Consider the following 24,487-nt stretch of genomic DNA (forward strand, 5'->3'; position numbering starts at 1 on the left):
TAGACATTGATGTCTACCCCTCATCAGCTAACCAACATTACCAGCTTGTAAAAACACAACAATTATTAGCTGATTTAGAAATATCCTCATGGTAATTTCATTTCACTTATTATGTCTAATGGATAGCTAGATATTTGCATGAAGTGTGTGTGGCTTTTTGCCTGAATTGTTAATCAAGTGATTAAGTGGTAAGTGAAAGTAGTGCATCCAGATGACATTAATGCTGTTCCACTCCTGGATGCCTCCTGAACCAGTCACAGCAAATTATCTGTTTTAAACCTTCCTTAAGCTGCTCATCTGCAAATCAAAGCAGGGTTGGTATAGGCAATCTATCATGTTAAGTCACCTTTCCTTCCACAGCCTTTTTATACTGGTCTGCCTACAACAGTTGTTTTGTTTTGTAGCAGTGGATATGACGATGCCCGCTGCTTCTCACCACAGACACAGAGGACGAGCAGGCAGAAGAGCTTTGCAAAATGTTATCCAGACCGAAATGTCTGTAGTAAGCTTGAAATTTAACTTGCAGGAAACTATTTAGTGAGACTTTATTGCTTCATAAGTTCTTTTGTGCGCCCAGATGCGGGGCCTCCAACACAAGAGAGATGAACTTGATGGAGCATGTCCTGAGGAGGCCACCAAGGTGCTCAGAGGGCTGGAGCACCTCTCCCATGAATACAGGTTGAGAAAGTTGGGGTTGTTCAGCCTGGAGAATGCTTCAGGGAGACCTAGCAGCCCGCCAGTACCTAAAGGGGGGTTACAGGACACCTCAGAGGGACTTCTTGCGAGGGCAGGTAGTGACAGAAGAAGGGGAAACGGCCTTAAGCTGAAGAAGTGTAGGTTTAGACAAGATATTAGGAAGAAACTCTTTATTGGGAGGGTGGTGAGACTCTGCAACAAGCTCTCCAGAGAAGCTCTGGACACTCCATCCATGGAAGTGTTCAAGGCAAGGTTAAACGGGGCTTAAAACAATCAAGTCTAATTGAAGGCACCCCTGTCCATGGCAGCGTGTTGGAAACTAGATTATCCTTAACCCTTCCAACCCTGACTGTGATTCTATTTTCCTATGGACGTACAAACATCTGCTGGCAGCTGTGACCCTGCTATCCTTCAGCTGCCCTTCACTTTGGGGCAGCTGAGGCTGAACTGAGCGGTGTGAGCACTGTGCCCACACCTACCTTCACCCTTCGGCACCCATGGTACCTGGGTCACTCACCCACCCTGGGTCCCTCGCCCACCCAGCCCCGCTGTGCCCGGCCCCTGTGCGCGGCCGGAGGATGGAGCGGGGGGCGAGGCGCTGCCCCGGCTCCCTTGGGCCCCCCGAATGCCGATTCCCCCCAGCCGGGAGCGGAGCGGCTCCCGCACCGCCCGGGGCCACCGGGAGCCGTGCGAGGCGAGCGGGCCCTCCCCGGCGGGAGGGAGGGCGGGAGGAGGGAGGGAAGGAGCGGGAGAGCCGGGAGAGCGGAGCAGGAGCTGCCTCAAATGCTTGAAATAATTCCGCTTCCGTTCAGAGCCGGGAACAGCCTCCCACGGCACCGGGGCTTCGGAGCCGTGCCGCTGCTCCGTCCCGCAGCGCCGGCGGCGGCTGGCCCAGCATGGCAACCTCCCCGCAGAAATCCCCTTCTTCCCCCAAGTCCCCCACCCCGAAATCTCCCCCCTCCAGAAAGAAGGATGACTCCTTCCTGGGCAAGCTCGGCGGCACGCTGGCCAGGAGGAAAAAAGCCAAGGAAGGTAAAAATTAACAGGTTCGCATATTTCCTGGGAGTTACCTTACTGTGTGGGGGGGAGGGAGGGAGGAGACAGGGGGAGAGGAAAAGGCTCTGGGGAGCGGGAGGAAGGGGCTGGCGGGGAAGGACGTGCGGGGTGGGGTGGGCAGGCAGGCGAGCGACGAGGGAGGAGCCGCCCTGGCCCGCCGGCACCATTCCCGGGGCCTTCTGTGCGGGGCCGCTCCCGGAGTGTGTGTGCAGTGTTTGTGTGCGGGATCTGGGTGCGGCGCCGCTCCCGGGGTCTGTGTGCGGGATCTGGGTGCGGGGCCACTCCCGCAGTGTGTGTGCAGAGTTTGTGTGCGGGATCTGTGTGCGGGGCCGCTCCCGGGGTCTGTGTGTGTGCGGGATCTGGGTGCGGCGCCGCTCCCGGGGTCTGTGTGTGTGCGGCATCTGTGTATGGGGCCGCTCCCGGGGTCTGTGTGCTGGATCTGTGTATGGGGCCGCTCCCGCGGTCCGCCTGCGGGCCCGGCCGGGGAAGGACGGATGGAAGGAGCGCTGCCCACAGCGGCCCGGGCGCCCGGCGGGCCCCGCAGGCCTGGGAGCGCACGGGGATTTTTTCCCTCAGCGGGATTTGCCTCCGCTGCTGGGGTGCGGCCACCCCAAAACCCGGTGCCGTGAGCACCCCAAAACCCGGTGCCGTGGGCCCCCAAACCCGGCGTGAGTCACCCGGCGGTGCGGTGCGGTGCGGTCAGCACACAGCGCTCTGTGCAATGCACGCCTCTGACACGAGTTCCAGAGCAGCGATCGTTCCTCCGCGGCTCGGAGCGCAGTTATCCTCGTGCTGAGCAAAATACTTCTACTTTATAGAAAAAGAACCTTTATAGAAGGCCGAGCATGTACAACGGACTGGTTCTTTGTCCGTACATGCGAGTTAGTACCCGCCCCCCGTTGAATTTTCCTGTGTGAAATCCCATGACAGCGAGAGAATGGAAATTTACCCTCGCTCACCCATCGTTTTCACAGCTGAACTTAATTTAAATGTGATGCAAATAGAGCTAAGGCAACAGTCGCTTCATTGAGTTTTTCAAGCAGAATTCATTGCTTGTGAGTGTGAGGAAGGGTGTGAGGCTCAGCAGCCCCTTGCTCCCCATGCACACACAGCGCTGGAGCCAGGCACGCAGCGTTTCAGAGCAGCACCAGTGCTGGGGATGAGGGTGACACCACTGGGGAGGGTTCAGCTCCTCATTCTGTAGCTATCACGTCATCTTTCTGTGATGTACGGCCTTGCTTTTCAATTAGATCCATGTTGCACAACTGTGCTCACATTATTTGGCTTTTTCTGGTCATTGCAGATGGACCAGATGTTGATGAAATAGTAAAGAATGACTGCTCCAATAATTACCTACTTTTCAAAATTTGTGTATTTGTGACTTATTAGCAACGTTGAACTATCAACAATCTTCCTTGATGAGTCCATGCTGTAGATGTGTTTAGAGATCTTTAAGTAAGCCTATGTGGCGGTTTGGGTATGTCCATTACATTGTCATTAGTACTGTTTTTACTATTAAATGCATTTTTCCTTAGTGGCAGAAGTCACAAATCTCCAGCAAACTGTTAGAGGCAGCAGTTACTTTTATCCATATCTTGTAATCTTACAAGAATATTTATTCTGTGAAATCATATTTCTTCTCATTAATGTATTACATTTATTGATTAAAACCTGCACCTGCCATTTCTTTATCATCTGTCCTTTTGAAATTTTGAAACTGCATTGTCCTTGTCTTTTGTGTTTCCCAATTTTCCAAGGTTTGTCTAAAAATAACTGGTTTAGAGAGCTGGGGTTTTTTAATTAACTTTGTAATGACTGTTATTTGCTGATGGACAAAAATGTTTTGTGTTAAATTCACCGTTAAATTTTTACTTGAGTGTGTATTTGTGACCTTTATCTGGTGGAAGCATATATAGGGGTGAAATTGATAATATGCTATCTTATCTTTCTTTTATTGATTTATGGGTTTTAACACATTCAGGTGGCTTGAGCCTTCTATCCTCTTTCTTACTTCTTGATATTTTTCTCTACTAAAAATACATACAAGTTTGCAAACAATTAATGAGCATTGTGCCTTGCTGGCTGTGGCCCACATAGGTTCCATCTTAAGTTGTGCTGGGTTTTTTTGTGGGGCTCCAGGTGTTTTTGAAGCCTAGATAGGAATTTCAGAGGTCAGTTTGCTTGTTCATCTAGGATCTGAGCTTTGGTGGTTTTTTCCTGCTTTGACCAACCTGTGGTAGGTTTCCCATGGAGGTGAGTCTTGGTCATAGAAGTGCATGTGGTTTTTCAGCTGCTTACACACAGGTTGTATAGGAAAATGGTCAGTATAAGTCAGTATAAATGAGGGACATCTGAAAATTTCCATGTCTTTCAGTTGGTGTAAATTCTGCTGTTACATAGAGGAGAGAAGCAAACTGATTTACTCCAGTGTTTCACCACAAGGGCTAAGAACTGATGGTTTTTAATAATGCAAAATATATTTTATCTCTTGTAGGGGCTATGCTGGTTACACTTCAGTACCATCTCTGCTATATATGTGGGTAACTGTTGTAGGTGATACATTATTACATGTCTGTGAGTTTTGTATTTTTGTCATCAAGAGGTGTTTTGATTGTTGTCAAAACTACACTTTTGTATATTGCAACAGCAGAGCCAGTGCCAAAATACTTCACCAAATGAAAATCCTTTAGGATCTGAAGTGACTTTATGATGAAGAGTAATGTAGATTATTTATGAAGAGAGTAAAGTTTATGTAGTTCTAGGTGTAGCAGAAATCGTTTATAATACAACATAAAATGCAATTTCAGTATTGATATTAATTTATATGCATACATATATATATAAAATACATAGCAAACCTTTGCGTATGTATTTCAAAGTTCTTGGCAGTGGTAAGAGGTCCACCAGTGGAAGAGGTGAGGGTAGTTTAGACAAGTGAAATGAACAAGTTACTGACCAAAACAAAGAGAATAACCTGAGATACCTGAGATATCACACAGGATGTCAGCAGGGATCAGTCATAGCATAAGACATACGTTAATATGGAAAATACATTGCCATTACATATTAGAGAGTATTTGGTAAAATCTGGAATTTGGAGCTCAGATTTGTTGATGTTGTCTGTCACGTAGAGCCATAGTCTGGTTTTCATTTACAGCATCTCATCACCAGTGGTGTAATTCCAGGATCAGAGCATTGTGCTTTGCTCTTCCCTGTGAGAGCATCTGCAGCTGCATCTCTAAATGGAGCATGCATTCTGTTAAGGTAGCTAAATTACAAATTATTAACTATGTTTGGAATTAATTAAATTAGCTTTTTAGGCAGTGAGAGAATTGTGAACAAAGACTAAAATACTTGACAGCCTATCTGCAAACTGAACTGTGGTGTGCAAAAGTTGTTTGTGGTTTTTAATAAGGTTCCCTCCCCTTTATTGCTGAAAGGCATTTAAAGATTGGCCACCCCATATATGCTAGTGAAGGATCCCAGTCCTTATCTGTCAGGTGTTCACATACATGGTGGAGCTCATCATATGAGTAAAAAAGGCCCACAAATTCGATTTTCTGTAAGCTTGTTACAGTATTTTGTACTGTGTACTAAACATGTCTTTAAACACATGTAAGAGAACAAAATGGTCTTTTTAAAAAACATTTGGGGGTGGGGGGGATAGTGGAGATTGTGTTATCTAATGAATTTTTCATGGTGGATTTAGTAAGGTCATGTGTGATTGTCCTCCTTGAATTTTCCTGGCCTGGCTATTATAAACACAGAAAATTTCCTCCCCCTAATAGCTTACCTTAGTGGAGAATGTAAAGAATGGGCCCTGACATGCTGATAAATCTGTGACACATTTGGGTACAGAGAGTGCAGTTCAGAATTGCTTAAATTGCAGAGGAGCAGATGGGGAACAGACAGCTTGAAGACGTGAATTTGGTGGAGAGCAATTGTACAGGCTCAGTCAGTTTGCCAATTGATGTGACATCAATTTCGGTAATTTGACTGCTCTTCTGCCTAGTTTATTTGGGGTTGATGGGCAGGAGAAAGAATGAATTTTCTGCTGTCCTCCACTTGTGATATTTCTTCTTTTTGTGTTTGTCTTGTTTTGATTTAATTTTGGTGTGTGGGGTAGGCAGTGTGCCTCAGGGAAGAGTATGTTAACAGTGTAAAATATTGTAAATTCTGATGGGTTTTGATAATAACCTTAACTTTATTAATCTTTACTTCATGTATTTTATGGTATAATATGAAATCAGAAAAATCTCAGAATGCAGAGAGTAAATGTAGGCTGATGAAAGCTTTTCAGGTGTTTTACATAGAATGATTGTCTTTCGGCAATCCATGAGTAAAATGCTTTGCTGTGGGGCTCACTGACAGAAAGATCATGCCTTGGTCTTGCTCTGGGCCTTTTCCAATGAAATAGGAACTTATTTTTTGATGTAGAAGTAGTGTTCTGGTAGATTTTAATTGACTCATTTTCTTTGGACCTGTTTCTGCAACTTACTGCACAGCAATTGTAAATGACTAGTTTTTGTGTCAGTAGATGTTTGTGCTTGTCTGTTTCTTGTGTGAGAGGTTCTCGGCTGGCTGAAACACTCAGCAGGCTTTTCTTTTCCTCTGCTCTTCCCTGATGCTGCATTTAAAATCAGGAGCTGGAAGAAATGATCTGTGTCCTACTGTTGTATTTGCTGATGTATCTCATGAATGATGGAAATGAGCCCCTGGGTGCTAATTTCATACTGGTCTTCAGAGGATGGCATGTGGTGTCTCCTGGGGAAAGGAGATGTGGGAAAGGCTTTACTGTCACTCTCACCAACGCTGCTCCCATTCTGCCTTTCACTGCACGTACCAGTGCATCACCCCGGGCCTTGCAGGGCCATCAGAGTGCCTGAGCTGCTGGTTTTGCTGTCTGACATGACCGTGGCTCTCCACCAGCCCCACTGCACAGCACCTGCAATGTGCTCAGAATCCTTTCCCTGTGTTCTGTGCTGCACGTTTCCGTGTCCCTGGTGATGCTGGGCAAAACCTGCTAGCATCACCACTGAAGGAATTACTGCCTTGGAGCAAGTTCTCTTAAGGACATAAAATACTTCTGTTCTGTGGAAGGAACGTGGACAAACAGAAAAATAGAGGGGAGGTCCACTTGCTTTGTTTGTTGTCACTTCACTGCTTCAGGCCTTCTGAGCACACGTGCAGTAGGACAGAAACTCCTCAGGAGGACGGCACCAGGCTGCTGGTGGTGTGCTTTGTAGCCAGATTGTCAGGGCATTGTCTGGGGAGGCCTGTGATGTGCTGTGCTGTGCTGGTGGAAGGGATTGCTCAGTGGGAAGGAAGAGAATTGCCTCTGAAAGCTGAACACCCTCCTGTTGCTTGGGCTGGGATGGCAATGGCCCTGCAGGTGCAGCTCTGTTGTATTGGCAGGGAGGAGTGATGGATCTGACTCCATGTTCTCAGAATGCTAATTTATTATTTTATGGTACTATATTGTATTAAAGAATACTATACTAAACTATACTAAAGAATACAGAAAGGATACTTACAGAAGGCTAAAAAGATATTAATGAAAACTCCTGACTCTCTCCAGAGTCCTGACACAGTTTGGCATTCATTGGCCAAAGAGTGAAAACAAATCACATGAATCCAATGAAACAATCTCCAAACACATTCCACATGAGCACAACACAAGAGAAGCAAATGAGATAATTATTGTTTCCCTTTTTCTCTGAGGCTTCTTAGCTTCCCAGGAGAAAACTCCTGGGCAAAGGGATTTTTCAGAGAATGTGAATGCCAGAGCTCCCAGGGATAAATGTGGATGGCATCTCTGCCCTGCTTGGGGCTGTTCAGCATCTGTCCAGCTGGGCTCTGCCCAGGTGGAGCTTTCTTTGTCCCCCCCTTTTTAATAGCCTCTGGCTCCAGGTGGTTCAGAGGAAGACATGAAATATTGTGAATGCGTTTCTGAATCTCAAAAATAAAATATGATCCTGAAATTATTCTTAAAAGTTCATTGTTTCAAAGTTCATGCAGGGCCCAGTCTGGCTATGCTCAGTCTGTGTGTTTCATGTGCAGCTCAAATCTGCAGGAATATGTGAGTCCCAGGTGCCAGCTTTTCTGGTAAATGAGTGTATATCCAGAGCTGGGCTATCATGGTACAGCTGAGTGTGTGCATGATTATTTTATTATTTTCTGAAAATTACTGCTGTGAGGTGTTTTGGATGCCAGAAGTGTTTTTTAAAAGGAATGGGGGGTGGGGGCTAAAAGCAAGTCTGTGTGGATCTTCTATGTCTCCAGTGGTCCATGTGTGAATCACGTAGGCCATCAGAGACATCTTGTGTTCAGAAATCATAAAATACCTGTTGTGACATGTTGTTAGCATTATGAAGCTGTTATGAAGCTTCTGTTGGCTTGCCCTTTCCTGTTAGTATTGGAAAGAAGGCATTTCTGCCAGGCATTTCTACCCTGGGCTTTGACCTCCTGTTCTGACCCAAAACAGAATTCTGCTGTTCTCTGACTACCTGCATGAGGGCAGTAGAGCCACTGAACTCTGTCTTTGCATTTGACTTGCAAAAGCCTAAATTATGTGGGCAAGTCAGCTGCTGCGGAAGTATGCCTTTTATTTCCTGACTTTTTCCCATTTCAGTAATTCTTTCCTCGTCTGAGCTGAGGTTTCAGCTAAAAATAAGCATGCATTGAACAATTGGTTGAAGAGCCTCCAGTGCTTTCAGATTACAGGATGGAGCCATGGAAAAGAAAAAAACAAAAAGAAAAACAAGCAAGACAAACAAAAAACCCACAAAAAACCAACAAAACAACAACAACCCCCCCACCAAAAAACAAACAAACAAAAAAAACCCCCAAAACCCCTACCAAAACCATCTAGGCACCAGCTCAGATTGATGCACTTTTGTTTCAGTGCTAATTTTTCCTTTACACAGCCAGATTTAAAACATGCATTCCCTTAGATCATCCTCGTAAAAACATATATCTGGTTTGCAGAGTGAAGGTGGATATAATTGAGTAATGCTGTAGAATAAATATGAGGTGCTCAACTGAGGATAAAGTTTTCACCCTCAGTGAAGTGAGTGAGCTGTCATGAGAATCTGGAGTTTTAGGGCTCTGATATTTCCCATAGCATTTAAAGGAATCTGCCCTAAAGGTAAGAGAAGACCTAGAGGCCAAGATTGGATTTACATCTTCTGAAACCCCTCACTTTAAAGGCAGCTTCCTGTAAGTACAGGTCTGTGCTTCTAGAAGTCTCCCTTGGACAGAATCTCTGGGATGTATCCTAATTTTTATTTTCTTTCTTTAATGCCCTTCCCAACCATTAAATGTTGCCCTCCCTGCAGAACTGTTCAGTGCTGGCCTCTCTGCCTTTCTCACGGAGATTAAGATAAGGACAGTCCAGTTTGTTTGTTGTGTCACTGTATCTGAGATCAAGTGCTTCCTAATAACTTAATCCAGAGTTCTGCAGTCTTTTTCAGCAAAATGCTGGTGTTGCTGTGGGTGAAATCAGCAGTTGCTGGGCTGGGGCTGAAGGTGTAGCTTGCTCTCTGTGTGTTCTGTCTGCCTTCTCCAGCTCGTAGGAGTTCCTGTGCTGCTCTGTAGTTGGAGCACTGAGCAGCAAAGCCTTGCTCTCTGCATGCATCCTCATGCATTTTCTGCTTGGTGTGCTAATACTTACTAATAGATAATGTTATTTGGCTTGAATACCTTTGTCCCTGTTGGAATTGGGTGTGTATGTCTGTGTTGAGTGCACCAGTGAGTTAATTCACTTTAGTGACCAAACTGAAATACAAACAAAAGATGTCTTGGACCACAAGCAAAATCAGATCAATAGCCTTTTGTGAATCCTTAGTCTACTCTGCAACTACCCCTTGAAAAGCTGTGCTGAGGCCAGGGAAAACCAAGGGCCAGAAAAAACCTAGGGATGTGACTGGTCAAGAGTGAGTTGTGCTGGCAGAGCTGTATTAGGAAGATTAGCCACCATCTGTTCACCCAAATCCTGCACCTGCCTCTAGACTATACCACTGTTCAGCAAGCAGTCATCTTTCTCAAAATATTAAAGAACTGCAGGGTGAAATAACAAAGCTCTACAGTCTCCCAAGTACTCTGGTTTCCTTTCAATTTTGTAGTAGTCCATGGGAAATAATTGCATGTGGTGCTATGAAATGTTCTGATCATATATGTGGATTTAACACAAAAGGTCCTGACTTAGCAATACTGCTTTCTTTTTAATCTTAGCACTTCCCTTCCTGACTTCTTATTGATCTTTGTGTCAAGCAGCACACAGTGTACCATGGTTGACAATATGTTACTTTTTCTTAGATAATTACTTTTGTGAAAGAAAAAACCTGGAATATGAATTTCTGTGGGTCATTCTTGGTAGTTGCAGTTATGGTTAAGTCCCTCTGGCTTCTCTGATTCCTGCTTAGCATAGAGCTGCTCCTGTTCTTGGCCCTTCCACTGGAGTGGTAGAGCAGTCTGTGGCATTGATCCAGTGATGAGTGATATTAGCTTTTATTCATAGGGAAACCCATGAAATCCCACTTGGGAAAAGGGACTTTAGGAAGAGAGAGGTGCAACAATTGTCAGTGAGCACTGTTCCCCATCTGGTGCAGAGAGAAGCAGCTCCAGCCCAGTAGTGATTTCCCAGACATAAAAATACAATCTCACACTGCAAAAGCTTTGAAAGAATAAAAAATTCCAAACGTAGCCGGAGCATTGCCATTTCCTGAATATTCCTTTAACATAAGGTTGGTAATTTTTTCAATGAAATACGTGTTCACAAGCAGAAAAAGTCTGCCACATCAATGTAAATTTCCTTGGGAGTTACCAGCTCTTTTCCACTAGCCATGTTTCTTTTGTCATCTTCGTACGGTGCTTTCCCATGTTCACATCTACTACAAATACCTAAAACTCCACGTTACCAGCCATGGTAACAGACAGCATGCAGGTAATGATTGCTGGGTTCTTCTCGGGTAGAATTAAGCACTCCAGCTTCTCCTTTACTGCAGAGGGAAAATGGAAGTTGCTTCTGATGACGGGGCCATTTCTGGGCTTTCTGGGTTCTGAGAGGTGCACGTTAATGTGTCAGGGGTGTTAGTTGGTCACAGGGCTGTGGCTGAGCACCTCCTGGCCCAGGGACAGGCAGGTGTCCCCCCCAGCAAACACATGGGCAGGGTGCAGGCAGCCTGCAGAGCACGTGTGCTGCTGGGCCGGGAGTTAAGGTCAGAATCTCCCAGACAAGAATGCCTAAATTGCTGTGCCCTACTTACCCAACTGTGAGCTGGATTAATGAAGGGGAGAGTTTAGACAGGGTACATTTAGAGTTTAGACTTTGGGTACATTTAGTGGGAGAAGAGATGTTTTCTTTTGTATCCGTCCAGGTGGTCCTTTTGAAGCAAGCCAAAATAAGCTTCCTCACCTGGGTAACGGCCTGAATAGGTTGGCAGGGTGTGAATCCATTTTCAACACATGTAAAGAAAAGTGTAACAGTTTGCCAGCGCACAGCCTTTCATTTATTTTTTTCTTAGCAGGTTTTTCTTTGGCCACTGAGTTAGGCTGAGGCCTAATTTTTTTTATTTTTTTTAACCATAGGCAGTTCTAAAGTAGCAAACTATTAATAGTGAAATATTGGTTTAGAAGAACACTAATGCACAGGGGATTCTAGAGCAAACGAGGCAATGCTGTCAATGGTTCAGATTGTTCTTAATTACAATAATGGTATTATAGGAGCTGCAGTTGCTGTTGGGCACAAAAGAAGATAATGATAATGTCAGAGTGCTCAGAGTAAATGCAGTATAATGTATTGCAGAGCTGAATTCAAAAGATGATATGCCTAACTTGTCGTCAGGATGCATGAAGAAGAAGAATGGTAAAAGGTCAGAACACTTTTCATTCTAACTGTGTAGTTCAGGGGTTTGGATTTTGTGGTTTGTTTGTGGGTTTTTGTGGCTTATGCTTTCAGGTTTAAGAAGAAATGTCAGGTCTCATGTGTTTAAATGATAAGTATTAATTTTATTAGAAGGTGTGATCACATCTGTCCTACCCACTTGGAATAATGAACATCACTCTTGCTTTGAGAAGGAAAGGAGATATCTATTGGCTCAGTACCCCCATATCCTCAACACATTTGATATTGATCCTGTCAGAATAACAGGAATATGGCAGATTTGGGCCCAAGTCATAATTTGCCCCAGTAGCCTCTGGAAGTTTGTCCACACCTATTTGATTCATGTGATCCCTATTTTATAATGAGACCAAAAAAAATGAACTCTGACTTTAGACATGTTTGAAAGCTGCATTAGAATTTTATGGCTAGCGGCCAAATCTGAATTGCAGCACTTTTAAACATTCTTATGCTGTGCACTCAAATTCATTACTGCAGAGAAAGAGACTTTGCTGTTTGACTGCAAAGTAAAACTGGCATCAGAGCAACTCGTGGTCTCGCATTCTTGTCGCTGCTTTGTTATAATTCTCAATCATATGTAAGGACACGGAATAAACTGGAAAATAGTAGTGGTATTCCTCATTATCCCACGAGTGTTCAAGTGACTTAGTGTCCTGTATTACTCGTAAATCCTTACTGCAGTGGTGGGTTGAGTTGGAAACAAAATAATCAGCATCCAGTTGATCTGCAGCTTTATTATCCTGTTCACTTTTAACTGACTTGAAATAGTTACCCCCAAATAAATCATCCTTAACCGACTTGTTGCGGTGACTCCCAAATGAAACGGTTTATGTAGAGCCCGAGTAAATGTTTTTAGGAGTTGTTGTGTGATGCAGAGGGAGCCAGCAGGCACCGCCAGTTTTGTCTCAGCAGCCCGCAGGGTGCAGGTGCTCTGCAGGGCACAAGGTGGCTCCAGCTGACGGGGAAAGCCGCTGTGAGCAGCCCGAGGGCCAGGAACGAGTCCGGAGGAATCGGCTGCTGCTGTGTCACAATGGAGCTCGGCAGATCCTGAGTGCACGCCTGCTATTCTGAAAATGAGCTGAATCCTAATGGCCTGTAGCAGAAAGCCCTGTCTGGCCTTAGAGTCAAACCAGTACGTTCAGATTGCATTTGGGCTCTTGTATTTCGGTTTTGAGGGACTTCCCCCTGTGGGTTTTATCAGACATTCTCCTGTTGCCTGAGTAAAAGATAATTCTGTGCAGAACAGCATTCCCGGGGTAAGCTATCAAAATAAACAGAGTTGGTGTACACAGAGAGAACACAAATGTAAAGTAAGCAGGACAGAAGATAAGACAGAGAATGAAAGCTTAATGAGAAGGGGGTTGGGGTTTTTGGTCTGGATTGTTTGGGCTTTTTGGAAACAGGTCATTCTAATTTAATGGATAGATGAGAGAAGAGAATAAGTTGATAAGAAAACCCCATATTATAAACAGATAGTCAGAAATGCTGTTGTTGGTCTTGCACCCTCTAAAATAGCAGTTTTGTTTTCAGAGTCTTCTAGAAGTAAATTGCTTGTCCTTTGCTATTCCCAACATAATATTAGCTGGTAACAGTCTGGCCTTACAGAGAACATCTCGTCTGACTGAAACACCTGAGAATTTTAAGGTGAGATCAGAAAAGCAGAAATGTTTGTTCTCCCTGCACCATCTGCTTGGGCAACTGAGGCAGAAAAGGTGAATTGATTTTCTCATGTGATCTTCTGCAGGCAAAGAAATGGAAGGAAGCAGTGGTCTCCTCATTTCTGTGGTTAGTCTTGCTCCATTAGGCAGCTTTGTGCCATTCATGGTTTTTGTTGGTTTTTTAACTCTCTGATGTGTGTCCTGATACAGTTTAGATTTTAATACGAAACTGAACTTTTAACTGGTTGGGGCTCATTGGTTGGTCGATTGGTTTTTATATGTGAACTAGGTAGAAGTTTCCTGGAGTTTGAATTTTTAATATGCTTTACATACAGTAGCAGCAGGAATTATATTAAATAGATATAGGAAGAAATAACATTTCTTTATGTGATCATTGACTCTATCCCAGAGAAGGAAGGCTTGGTTAAGAGGTTTAAGATCTTTGACATAATAACAGTCACGTGTTAAAAAAATTTATAAATCTAACTTCACTGTATTATTTATTTTAAAAGTCTTGAAGTATATAGTGTAGTATATATATACTATATATAAGTATATATAGTGAAGTGTATATATTTCTTCTCTAACATCTAATGTTAAATACAGTGAAATAGATTAGGCACGAGACCTACATAGAGTTAATATTAAAACAGTGCAAAGCATGATTTTGACTTTGTAAATTCTTTGTATTTTCATTTTTACGAATTAATTTTATCAAAAGTCAGCTGTGGGCATGATTCTAATTACTAGCTTCCCATATTAGAAGTAATCCCTTTGTTCTTCATTCAGACAAGACGCCCATTAAGGTCAAGGAAAGTTTTGACTGAATAAGGAATACAACAACTGGCTGTACTTTTAGTACATGTAGGGCCAGATTGTGGGTCAGGGCCAGCTTTAAGTGTGCAGCTCCAGTGATTCCACATCTTGTGCATAATAGGCAGATCCTTCACACTGTTATGATGGTACTTTATTAACATGTCAAATACAGAAGAAAAAAACCTGACAGTGTTATGGCTGCTCAGAATCTTATTAGCACATCTTGGTGTTTGGTGTTTCTGAACTGAAATTATGCAAATATGTCTTCAAAAACATTTCCCTGTTTTCATGAAAGAGGAAAGGAAATAAAAGTAATCAAAAATTGGTATTAAATACTCAAACAGTTCAGGCAATTAATAAATCTGCCGTTGCAGAATAGAAGATCTGTGGGCTGGAGCTGGCTCTTAACTTAATGTTAACTTACATTTAATTAGCCAGACCAGATGGAAGCTGGCTAAGCTTCGCATGAAGGCTTGTGGGAGAAAGACATAATCTTCCATTTTGTCAAAGGAACTAATACCACAGATTAAAGGTCGGTGTTCTTTTCAGAATTTAAAGAGTGGATGCACTGTGGCTGACAGCAAGAAACAGCAAGGGCACTAACAAATTAGCTTAACCCCTGGATGACTGGCGTGCCAGCTCTGCTTCATTCACTTCCCCAGTCCAAATCAGTCTCCAGCTCCAGTAATAAATCCCAGGGAGATAAGGATGTCTGTAAGTTTTACTCTTTTGTCAGGGAAGTAGAATTGTATGTAGTCACTTATCATGGCTAGAGGGATGAAGTTGTGGGAAATGTTTTCTTACTCAGTGGAGTAAAACTTCACGCTGTTCAGATGCTAAGCACTTGGGATCAGTCTGACAAACCACTTAATTCCCCTCCTGACAATGAGCCTGCAAGCAGACAAGTCAAAGATGCAAGTCAAGAAAGCATTCATGGCTCAAAGAGGTGCATATGTGGATCGTGTCAGAGTAGGCAGAGCTGAAGGACTAAACAGGCACATTCTCTGCTAAGGCTTGGAAATGGAGTGCCAAGAGGGAATGGAGCTATCAGCCTTAAGGAAAGCTGCAAGAAATTGCACATTTTTAAAAGTGGGGAAATGGGAGTCTATTAAAAAAAAACGGAAAGGAAAGGAAAGGAAAGGAAAGGAAAGGAAAGGAAAGGAAAGGAAAGGAAAGGAAAGGAAAGGAAAGGAAAGGAAAGGAAAGGAAAGGAAAGGAAAGGAAAGGAAAGGAAAGGAAAGGAAAGGAAAGGGGGAAAGGAAAGGAAAGGGGAAAAGGAAGCTTATGCTAATTATCTGAACTTTTAATCAGTCTTTGGGGCTACTTCCCAGGGGCTTCAGCAAGGTAGGAGAGAGTTCTTTCTGAGGTGGAGGATAACAACACATATACCAAGAAATAATACAAACCTAGAGTTGCTATGAAACATCACATAATTGTGCAGAAAAGAAGGTACCATCAGCGGTAAGTAATAACTGCTACAACTTTGGTCTGCCATCTTTGTGTATCTTATTTACAGTGGAAATGCCTGTGCACAGTCTAGCTTGGGAAAGGAAGCTGGGAAATAAGCACCTGCTGTTGGAGTCAGGTTTATGCCTGTGTTCATGTACAGCAGCAGGAAATGAAATACCTGTTGGACTTCTCTCAGCTGGAATGCAGGCACCTGTAGAGCTTTATTATCTCGCTCATTTTTAACTGGTAGGTGTCTTTTGAACACACAAATAACATAGCAGGTCTAGGTGCTTAAGTTCCACAGCCATAACCACTTCAGTTCCCACAATATGTAAAATCACCTGGTAGTCACAATGTATTTTTAAACACTTATAAACAAGCCTTTCAAAACATTCTAGAGCTTGCTTCTACATTTTGGTCAACTTTTTTTCCTACTAGACCACCTTGCCTAGATGGTTGCATGGGGACACTGCCATGATGACCACTGCCCATTTGATGGTTGTATCACTGAAGTGAAACCCCTTGGGTGAGATGGGCTCAGCTCTTGTAAAGAGTGGAGCAGTTTGCACATTGCAGTTATTAAATTGTGCTTGCTGACAGTCCCAGGAGAGAGGGCTAAGGCCCTGAATGAACATGAAAACTGTGCAACCTATTTATGATTGCCTTGTGTAGATGGAGATTTGGTGTGCTGAGGTGAGAAAATCTGTGCTGCTGTTTGCTGTCGCTTTTTTAGAATGTGGATAAACTCAAGATTCCAGCACCACACACCTCTGCAAGGTGCACAGAGTAAAAAAAAATTAATTTTAATGTGGAAAACTCTTCTACTGTGTCAGCTAAACTGGAGATTTGGAACCCCACTGAGTGATTTGAAAAGAGTATGCACATGTATTTATGTTGATGCTTTCATCTCTTTTCTCATTTTTAAATAATTGCATCCTGGGGATGGAAGAATTATTTTACTAGTCCCTACTTACTAGACCACATTTATATACAGTTACCCACTGGTGGCAATGGAGCTACCACAGTTATTTTCCATTCTGAGTTACTGACATATTTCAGATATCACTTGGGGACAAAATATTTGAAGGGAATGCTAAATTTTAAAACCATTGTAGCTGCAAATGATGGAATTAGCATTTAGTTAGCAAGTAACTCATTTCAGCTGTTATAAAAGCAGAGAAATGTAAGGGTAGGTAGTACACTTTTGGGAGAGGTGTAGGTAGTATGAAAATATTGTTTTTGCTTTCCTTGTCAGGTAAAACTTAACAGTGCACATCTAAGCTATGAGAAATGCCCATACAGTACAGCCCAGTAGGATTTGTCCCAGCAAGTACATTTGAAGTGAACCTTTCTAAGCAAAGTCATTCATCTGCCTCTGATAAGTGTGTCAGACACCTTCAGGTGTGGATCACACTCAGTATTGCAAGGGCACAAGTACAAATTCTACTTTGATTAAACTGAAAAAATGCTGCAGAAATCAGTAGAGTTTGGGAGCTGCCCTTTTCAGGGAAGTACTGTGCAGTATGAAACTTGCCAAAAACTAATGGATTGTTTGCAGGAAATTGGAAGTTAAAGTGCATGAGTCAGTCTACTTCAAGGCTGAACAGTTTCCACTGAACTTAAATAATGAATGCCAAAACCTAGAGACAGTACAAGCAGCTGCAGCGGCTTTCTTCAGTTGTTTTACCCAGGCACTGTAAGGGATTTTGTGTTTAGCAGAGTCCTCCTTGTCTTCTAGTTCATCAGGCTTTAAAAGTGTTACACACATTGTTGTTACTGACATGGAAACCTTTGCACAAGAAGTTGCAACCCAAGAATTTTTATTTTTGCTTCAAAGCAGTTACTGCAGAGTACAGACTAGAACGTGCAGTTTCAGGGATTTCATCTGCAGGAAACAACTACCTACTTTTGTGATGACAACCAAAAAAGGAGAGGGTAATATTTTTCCTCAGAAGTGATACATGTTAGCTTCACACTTCTCAAAATACTCAGACCATTTTCTTCTGGTGTGTACAAGGATTTCAATATACCTAATGAGATATATCAAACATTGGGTGAAAGACAGAATCATTCTCAATAATTTTGATTTGTGACAGATCTTATGCCCAGAGCATATCTGTTCAATAGACTGCTTTTTACCAGGCTACTAAATGAATCTAGAGAACAGTCTCGAATCAGGAGGAAAAGATATTTTGGTTTTGTTTTCTTCTTTTATCTCTTTTCAATTAGATGAGAACATGACTGAGGTTTTCAAAGGCAGCTGTAGACTTTGATTGTGCTGAGTCAATATAGAAAGGTGTAGAAGAAGCCTAGAAATGTGCCCACCTAGAGGTGCCTCATAAATAATGGCTACAGCTGTGTTCATTTACATGCAGTAACTCCTTTTACCCCTCAGTTTTAATCTGAAGCTCTTTCCTGGCATAACTTACCATGTGAATACTCGCACAAGAGATGATGATCAGGTAGGAGTGAGATTGATCAACAAGTGTGGAACAAGGTGCAATTGCCCCTTTCAAAAGCAGTGGCCATGGCACAGGTTCCTGCATTAGTTTGGGATATTTAATTATTGTGTGCCTCAGTTTCCAGATGTGTGAAGTGGAGCAGTGACGGGGATTAAATTTGGAAGAACCTTTGAGCTTTCTCAATGAAAAATGTTAAGGGTTATTGAGTGTGAATGTGGTGAAAAGCTTAGCAGACAGGTGTGGATTAAAGAAATGGTTAGAAATCCAGTAATTTAGCTCTAGGTTTAATTGAAAGTTGTAATCCCAGCAATTGGTGCCAGTGTCTTCTAGGATTTAAATGCAGCGCAGTGGAGCGTGTAATTTAAGGCTTTACAGAACAGTATTAGTGCTTATATGTTTATCACTCAGCACGTGTTAGCATTATTCCTGTGGAATGCTCTTAATTAAAATCCAGGAGCTGCTTACAGTGCATTTGATGATCAATATCATGAACACTCAGTCAAGTTAGCAGCAAAATTAATTTAAATGTTACTATAAGACACAAAACAACACGACACAGACACGCTGCTGTTCTCAAGGTAGAAAAAACAGTTTATGTTCTGACTCCAACATTTATAGATTTCCAAAAGTGGCAGTGGATTGGAGGGTGACAGTGCCACCTCTCCAATGACACTGAACAAACCAACAGCCCATCAAATTTCTCTTCTTCCATAAAAGATTGCAAAACAATAAGTTATTTACAGATAATATGTGAGAAGGTTCATTACAAGAATGTAAACATCAGAAGACTTAAAAAATCTTTAAAAAGCAGGGCAACATAAAGGAATGATTTTTCTCTGAGCTACGATACAATTGGCAGCGCTTTTGTAACCGGGGCTGTCACGATCGCACGGGAGGTTTTGGCTGCAGATTCCTTGCTGATCAAATGACTTCTGTTTTCATTTTTCAAATCCTGATATTAGCTCAAGTAGGAGGAAAGGGTCTTTATGTTGGGGCAGCAGAAAACAGGGTGCTTTTGCAGCAAAATAGGCATTAGGGCAAGCCTAGTTTATACATTGTACTCTAACGTCTCAGGCTTCAAAGCCAGATTTGCTTTGGAAGTTCTCTGAGTTACATGCAGAGAATCTCATGATAAAAAAGTGAAATCTGTTGCTCTGTTTTTGAAGTGAAGGAGCACACACCAAAATAAGTGTTTTGTAACATAGAGTTGCTTCTTTCTGAAATTTTGCATTGTTTTTTGGGGCCTGATGCTCGATAGATAGGGTTAATTGTTTCAGTGTGAGTAACCAAAGTTTTAAACATGAATTCTAACTTTTTGACCCCATTAATCATAAAACTGCCTGATCTTGCTTACTGTAACATTGCTTTTTCCTTTCAATTGATGAGTCATGAGCATATATTAAATACAATTTCTTTAAAAATAATTTTTAAAAGTCCTTCTTGCATCTTAAAATGATTTTGTAAGTCAAGAATTCAGCATATGTATGTCAGTACATCTTGCAGTGGGCTTATGATATATTAGCTTCAATGAAAATTAGATCTAAATTAGAGTAGACTTTGAAAAAGGGCTGTGGGCACATGTTTTTGGGAGTGGCTGGAAGAATTTACTGTAGGGGAAGGTTCAGCCCTGTGTGTGCTCTACCTAGAAACCAGATAGGCTGATGTTTCTAGTTAAAGCAAGATGCAGAATTTAAAGCAAGGAACCACTGAATATGAAAATTAATTTTTGTGTTTACACAAAAAGAAAAAAAATCCAGCTATGGTCTAATTCATTTTCTTTGCTTTCCTTTCCAAAAATATGTTTAGAAATTAAATAAAAAGCATTGAAGTATTTCAACAACCAGTTGGTTGTGGGGTTTTGGTTTTGTTTTGGATGTTTTTATTGTTTTGTTTTGGTTTGGTTTTTATAATGCCATTAAAACTTCTTTGGAGGATAACAGCCCCCTTGAGGACCAAAGCCCTGCCCTGTTACAGCCAAGGCTTACAGGGCTTTTTAACCCACTCTGTGCACAGAGAAATCAGGGAGCTGAGCGAAAACTGAACCGAGACCCACAACAAAATCTAATTCTTTGTGTTGCTCAGCTGAAAACCAAGCGTGATTTGAAGTCTGTGGCCTTTTGGGAGTGTAAGAATATTTAACTCCTGTGTGTCTGTTGTGCTGTAAGCCACGACTGGCTGCCCTTCTGTATTCCAGAGCTGAGGTGAGCCCTGGCACAGCTGCCCTGGGGAAACTGAGGCACAGAGCCATGGGCTGCCTCTGAGGATGGGGCACAAACAGCTCCAGAGCTTCCTCTGCTCTTTGGACTTTGGGGATCGCGGTGTTCTCCCTGCTGGCTCGCCCTCTTCCAGGCTGTTTTGTTCCTGTGCTGCTTTCACGTTCTTCTCCCTGAGAGCCGCCACTTGTTAATTTATTTACAGATAAGAAATTGTGTGTGCAATTAGCAAAAGCCTTCTTTGGTCGCATTCACCCTTATCCCTCCCCCCTGTTTTCCTCTAATTCCTGGTGACCCTCCTTTGACTTTTATTACCTTTTAAGAAGTGGCAGAATCAGGCCATTAAGTTGAAGTGAGTTATGAAATACTTAACCCTCTTGTCTCCCCTCTGGAACACCAACCCCACACAGACCAGTTACTCGTGGAGGGCTTTTTTTAAATAGGAAAATTTGACGTCCAAGTGTTTGTATGCAGCCTGGATTGCAACATACATAAGGTACAAAAAGGATAAAACCAGAAACTGAGTTTTCTCCCTGTCTGAATCCCTCGTGTCTCCAGGACCTCTAGTTTTACCATTTTAAAAATGAATTTTGGATAAAAAAAAAAAACCCAAAAAAACCCAAAAAACAAAAACCACTGTGGGGTTCCACACTCTATTCAAGGAGTTAAAAGTCTGGAGCTGTGCTTGATGAGCCAGATGGTCTTCAACAGTAACATTGTTCATATTGTTTAGATTATCCTGTTGCAAGTACAGTGCCTCGTTTACCTTTTATGGAAGAAAGTGTGGAAAATTGACCACAGATGTAAGTAACCAAGAATGATGGCTGAGGCAATTCTTACCAGGCCTCCCTCTCTAACACGCCTGATCCTGCAGATAAAAATAAATAGAGAAATGTGAGGCAGCATGAGAAATATCTAGTGTTACCTATTTAAGTGTTTAATTTGAGCTCTGCGAGCTACTAAAATCTTTATTTTCTTAGACTGAGATTTCTTCATATTGAACTGGTTTCAGTCTTTTGGTGTAGGCAGCCTGAGTGTAGATTTTTATCCAGGTACTAAATAGCACGTCATTATATATTTTTTTCCATTCTGGTTGAAAAAAAGGGTGTGGGAAGAAGCCAGCTACGCTGACCTCAAACACAGTTTATGGTCCAAAAATCTTCATGAGAAGATTGGTACCCTTTTTGTGCTGTAATGAGAGAGCACAAACTCCCCATTAATATTGATTTGATTGGTATCAGAAGCAAAGGCTGCACCAAATTAATTAGAGGTAGCTCATTGTTGCTCCTGATAATGGGCTTTGAATTAGTGAAGCATCTTACAAGTCAGTTTCAGATTGAAATAAACTTTTTTAGACAGGTATCTCTTTTGTGCAGTATCTGGAATTGGAAGGCTCAACAGAACAAAGGGAAAATGCTGCAAATGAAAGCAATAAAGCCCGGTTTTATAAAGTCCTTTTGTCTCCTATCACTTTTCTTTCTCTCCCTCATTTCCTTCCTCTTATTAGGAGCTGCTGTCAAAGTGCATTTACTTATGGCAAGTGGTTCCCTTCGGAGCCCCTGGGCTGGTGCTGCTGCATTTGCATGCAGGTGCTCTGTGCTGGGGCACAGAGAGCTGCAATTGTGTGAACCTGGCCAGGCTCTGAGAGTCTCCTCTCTGCTCTTCAGCACAGCGTGCCTGCCTCAGCCTCTTCCACAAGGTTGGAGATTCCTCTGACCTTAAAGGCAACATCCTCTCTTTCTTGAACTAAGCTTTGATTGATCCACAAAATAATTTTTTTTTTTTTTGCCTGTACAGTGGTTTTGAATTTGGTTCTGCCTAGAAGCATAGACTATCAGATTCTCTTCCTAATATTGTTTAAAGCCTTTTCAGAAATTGAAATGTTTTACAGGGAGCAGAGAGGGCTGGAGATTATGGTGAGAAATAGTCAGTCTAGGATGTAATGTAAAATCAGCAGTTAATTCTGGAAACAGATTTCTAAGGCAAAGTTCAAATGATCAGTCTAAGGTGCCACTAAATGGGACGAGAGAGAGTCAATAATAACTTTCATATTTTTAATACCTTCATTCAAAATATGATAAATTAGATTGGCAACATGGGGCACTGTTTTTCATCATTTACCTATCTGGTTCTGCTCCCTCTGGGATCTGGAAAACAAGATTCCTTGGACACAGCAGCTCTGGCTCTCTGCCTGCAGCTGTAGGGTGCGGAAGGGGGAAGCCGTGGGGAGCGAGTGGCAGAGTGGGAGATTGGAAAGGTGATAACAAACACAGGCCTTGGAAGGGGACAGCAGTGCTGAGGAGGTGACCAGCTTGAATCAGGACAGAGAGTGAGGGGAGGGGGATGTGGGTGAGAGTGATGATGTGGGGACTGAGCCTGTGCTGGGAGCCAGCGGCCTCTGAGCACTAATCCTGCTCTGCTCTGGGGCTGCGTGCAAATTCTCTTTCTTTTTTTTTTTCCCCTCTATGTGTCTGTTCTCATATTCATGAAATAGTGATAATGGCCATTGTCTGCATCAAAGTGGTATCAGAGGCTTAAAGTGCCATTGTAGTTGTGAAACAGCAGAGATGTGTTGACCTTCCTTTGGTCCCACAGTCGATAAATGCTTACCTCAGTGACAAATTAAGGGTTTGCTTTCTTCTTCCTGAGCTACCACAGCTATGAAAAGGGTTTGGACACCATCCTGTACTACAGCAGACTTGTTAGCTTAATTGCAATCGGGCTGCGCAAGTAACAAAGGGCAGGATTCGCCTGACATGCCCTGTAGTACTAATGAAAATGGAAACATTTGAAGAAAAACAGAAGCTTTCAGGTCCTGCCTTAGGATTAACTTGCTCACTGATGTAACATTTTGCAGCCGACTTCTAAAACTGATCCAGATCTGTCAGGTCAGGTTTTGTGCTTGAGCTGATCATTCAGCAGGGAAACTTCACCTGTGTTTTAACTCATTCAGCCTAGAAATTTTTTGAAAGATCAACTGAAGTCTGAATGTTACAGAAAATCGTTTTATAAAGCAAGGCTTCCCAGGGATGAACATAGATTTCCATCTAAATAAAGCTGCCAGCACATGATTCACAAGACCCCAGAGATTTTCCATTTGATAAAACAGAATTATTGATCTCTGTTAGTACTCTGGAGAGATGAGATGAAAAGGTTTTCATTGTCTGGGCAGGACCAGTCCAAGAGAGCAAAGAGGATAAACACCAGTGTCACACAAACTCCCCAGACTCTGATGAGAGAGACACTTTGCTTTTGCTGTCTTGAAATGTCCTACAGAGGGAAGTGCTGCAGACTAGAGCTGCAAAGAATTTATCTGTGTAGATAGATTTTTACACTGTTATTCAGTGAAGGTGCTCTTTGCTGAATTTCACAGGAAAAGAGTGCTTAACCAGTGGCAGCTCACTACAATTCAGAGCTGGTCCCTCATGGTAAAGTCACATATCCATGGCTAGAGCTGCCCTGTGCTTCTCATGGGGCTGAATCACAAGGGAAGCAAATTATCCCTTTCAAGGCAGAGAGACCCTCCTCAAAACCTTGCAAGTGTTGTGTTAAAGGTCAAATATGCCATAGAAAATGCAGGTTTGTGGATCCAAAAGCCCCACTATTAATGCTTAGAGAAACTGGAAAGTCAGCTCTTTTGCTGGATCTCTTCAGAGCTTGAAGAGAACTCGTTGCTCTTGTGTGAAGGGAGGTCTCGTGGAGTGAAGCTGTGCTGCAGAGGGACTGTGAATACAGAGAGTGGTTTCTCAGCAGGACACAAGCCCAAAGCTTCAGAAAGCATCACCTGATTTGTAGAGCAGACTAAAGCCTTCTAATGAACAGCCCTGTGCAAACATTACATTTTAAGTGGTGTACCCTATTACTCCTTGTTTCTCACAGATATGCCAGGAATTTCCTTTTTAACGAACAATGCCTGTCTTGGTGCAAGCCTGTTTCCATGACTAAAACTATGATGAGAGCATCAGCCTAGTATGGTTCCAGGAATAACCTACACATTCAGCTCTACTCTGCCAAGAACCCTGAGACTGGTTATTGAGATGAATGGTTTTGGTTAATGTGCACCACAAAGTAGGGAAAAAAGATGCCTGTATATTTCAGATAGATAATTATCAAGAAATTGTGTATAAAGAATAATAATGTATGGTAGGGGAGCAGAAATATAAGCCTTGAACTTCCTATCCTGAACATATAAATCATTGCAAGTTTTAAAGCACTTGCATGACTCATATGCAGAGG

The 24,487-nt window shown here is 42.6% G+C and overlaps 1 protein-coding gene across 3 annotated transcripts in view; it reads left to right on the forward strand.

Moving 5' to 3' along the window:
- Positions 1-1,550: 1,550 nt before the first annotated feature.
- The window catches only part of PARVA (parvin alpha), a 62,695-nt gene continuing 39,758 nt past the window's right edge, over positions 1,551-24,487 (forward strand). The window contains exon 1 of one of the 3 annotated variants that reach the window (XM_063158122.1): positions 1,551-1,728. In XM_063158122.1, the coding sequence (XP_063014192.1) occupies positions 1,593-1,728 (136 nt within the window). In that variant the 5' untranslated portion in view covers positions 1,551-1,592. Of the gene's footprint in view, positions 1,743-11,599; positions 11,625-24,487 lie in introns of those variants that run through there. The other 2 variants (XM_063158125.1, XM_063158124.1) reach the window with 2 other exon arrangements.

Source organism: Melospiza melodia, chromosome 6 (genome assembly GCF_035770615.1).
Source record: "Melospiza melodia melodia isolate bMelMel2 chromosome 6, bMelMel2.pri, whole genome shotgun sequence".
Lineage (NCBI taxonomy): Eukaryota > Metazoa > Chordata > Aves > Passeriformes > Passerellidae > Melospiza > Melospiza melodia.